Source organism: Hirundo rustica, chromosome 6 (genome assembly GCF_015227805.2).
Source record: "Hirundo rustica isolate bHirRus1 chromosome 6, bHirRus1.pri.v3, whole genome shotgun sequence".
Lineage (NCBI taxonomy): Eukaryota > Metazoa > Chordata > Aves > Passeriformes > Hirundinidae > Hirundo > Hirundo rustica.
Genome location: NC_053455.1, coordinates 11,133,866 through 11,136,335, shown reverse-complemented (window position 1 = coordinate 11,136,335; position 2,470 = coordinate 11,133,866). Strand labels below are relative to the sequence as shown.

General features: G+C 61.1%; 1 protein-coding gene across 1 annotated transcript; it reads left to right on the top strand.

Annotated features, from left to right (window-relative positions):
- The first annotated feature begins 604 nt into the window (after window positions 1–604).
- DIO3 (iodothyronine deiodinase 3) lies at window positions 605–1,560 on the top strand. Its single transcript, XM_040067674.2, has one exon. It carries the CDS (start codon window positions 703–705, stop codon window positions 1,525–1,527), a length of 825 nt encoding a protein of 274 aa, XP_039923608.1. The 5' UTR covers window positions 605–702; the 3' UTR covers window positions 1,528–1,560.
- Window positions 1,561–2,470: the final 910 nt, after the last annotated feature.

The window sequence follows — 2,470 nt, the reverse complement described above, 5'->3', positions numbered from 1 at the left end:
GCCCGCCTAGCGCGGGGCCGGGGGAAAGCGGGGCCGGGGCGGCGCCCGCCGCCCGTCCCGCCGCCGCCGCCGGAGGATGTGCCCGCGAGTTCGAGACCCGCCTGCTCCCGCAGCGCGGGGCTTGCGGTGGGGCGGAGGCTGTGTTCAGGGGGCGACCGAGCTGCCGGGGCGGGGAGTGGAGGAAGGCGCAGGAAGGGACGCGAAGAGGGCGGCCCGTCCCTGTCACCTGCCGGCGCTGCCGGGACGGCCCCGGCCCCCGCTCCCGCCCCGGCCCCGCACAGCCCGTGGGGAACCGGGCCGGGGGCGCGATGTGCCTGTTGCATTGTCCTCGGTGGGGCTGTGTGTGAGCGCCCGCCGCTATCTGAGGCCGGGGACCCCGGCGGTGCCCTGTGTCGGACTCTCTGCCCCGCCTGATAGCGGCTGCACCCTGCTCCGTTGCACGTCCCTCGCGGCTCCCGCCGGGGCTCTCTCCCCTTTTGTCTGTGTATTTTTAGGTCATTAGAGTGGAGGGGTAGGTAATCCCCAGGCTCAAGTTCCAGAGGGGCGGGTTCTGGACGGAGGTGGAGTCACTTTTCATTTAAATCCCTGACTATAAAATGGGCTTAAAGAGAAGCGGGATCTCAGCTGTGCTGCACAGACCCCGGCACGCAGGGTGCGTGGGGGCCCCCCGGCAGCCAGCACCCTGCTGCACAAGCCGCTGCGATGCTCCACTCCGTCGGCGTTCACACCTTGCAGCTGCTCACCCAGGCGGCCGCCTGCATCCTCCTGTTTCCCCGCTTCCTGCTCACCGCCGTGATGCTCTGGCTCCTGGATTTTCTGTGCATTAGGAAGAAGATGCTGACGATGCCCACGGCAGAGGAGGCGGCCAGCGCCAGCGAGGAGCCGCCCCCCGACGACCCCCCGGTCTGCGTGTCCGACTCCAACCGCATGTTCACCCTGGAGTCGCTGAAAGCCGTGTGGCACGGGCAGAAGCTGGACTTCTTCAAGTCGGCCCACGTGGGTTCCTTGGCCCCTAACCCCGAGGTGATCCAGCTGGACGGGCAGAAGAGGCTCCGCATCCTGGACTTCGCCCGCGGCAAGAGACCCCTCATCCTCAACTTCGGCAGCTGCACCTGACCCCCGTTCATGGCCCGCCTGCGGTCCTTCCAGCGCCTGGCCGCGCACTTCGTGGACATTGCCGACTTCCTGCTGGTGTACATCGAAGAAGCACACCCCTCCGACGGCTGGGTCAGCTCGGACGCAGCCTACAACATCCCCAAGCACCAGTGCCTCCAGGACAGGCTGCGGGCAGCTCAGCTGATGAGGGAAGGGGCACCCGATTGCCCCCTGGCCGTGGACACCATGGACAATGCTTCCAGCGCCGCCTACGGCGCCTACTTCGAGAGGCTCTACATCATCCAGGAGGAGAAGGTGATGTACCAGGGAGGCAGAGGACCAGAGGGCTACAAGATCTCGGAGCTGCGGAGCTGGCTAAACCAGTACAAAACCCGGCTCCAGAGCCCCAGCACGGTGGTCATCCAAGTGTAAAAAGGACCTGGCAAGAAGCGCAGGGGTGGAGAGGCGAGGGAGGGCGGGAGAAGAGGTGGGGAGGGAGAAGGCACTGCGTCGCGGATGGCAGGAGCTGTCTTCCCGCGGGGACACTCGAAGGAGGCTGCTGTGCGAGCTTTCGAGCAAGACGTGCCATAGTCCTTTCTCTATTCAAATCATGTTGATTTGCCAGCCACGCTCTGTCAATACTGTATTTCCATGTGCGTTTTGTAAATGTCTCTTTCTTTCCTTTTTTCCTTTTTTTTTTCTTTTTTTTTTCTTTTTTTTTTTTTTTTTTTTTTCGAGAAGCGTTTACTATTTTTTAAGGAGGCTCTCTTCCTACGGGATCTGTTCCCAGCTGCGTGTGTGCGCGGGTGTGTGTCTGAAAAGTTGTGTACAAGTGCTCCGTGCTGCCTAGCAAGTGCTAACTGGGATTTCTAGTATTTCTTTGTGATGACCGATTTTGAAATGGATTTCTCTAATGCCAGGAAATCGCGTCTGATGTTGTCAAATACTAGAACTGCCAATAGCCAGAGCTGGACGGAATGTCCTATTTATGTGGGGGGGTTTTCTAAGACGTTCGTTCACCTTCCTTTTTTTATGAATTTTTTTAAATAATAAAGCTTGAGTAACAACACGTCTAAGGTTGACTGCCTTTCTCTATCTTCACCGCTGCGTTCACTTTCCCTTTTGCCTACCTCGCAACACCCCCCCGCAGCCGAGGAGGGGCAGGCGGAGCGGCAGGCGGGAGAGGATGCGCTGCCGGGGGCGCATCCCGGAGGAAAGAGAGAGTACTGGGTATCCCCATGGGGAAATCCAAACCTCCGGGGCTCCTGGGTGAGGAGATCGGTCAGGAGGACCGCGTGCTCCCTCAGTGACCCCGACGAGCCGGCCCCGGATTGAGCCCTGAGCTCCGGAGGGCGAAGGTGCAAGGCTGACCGGC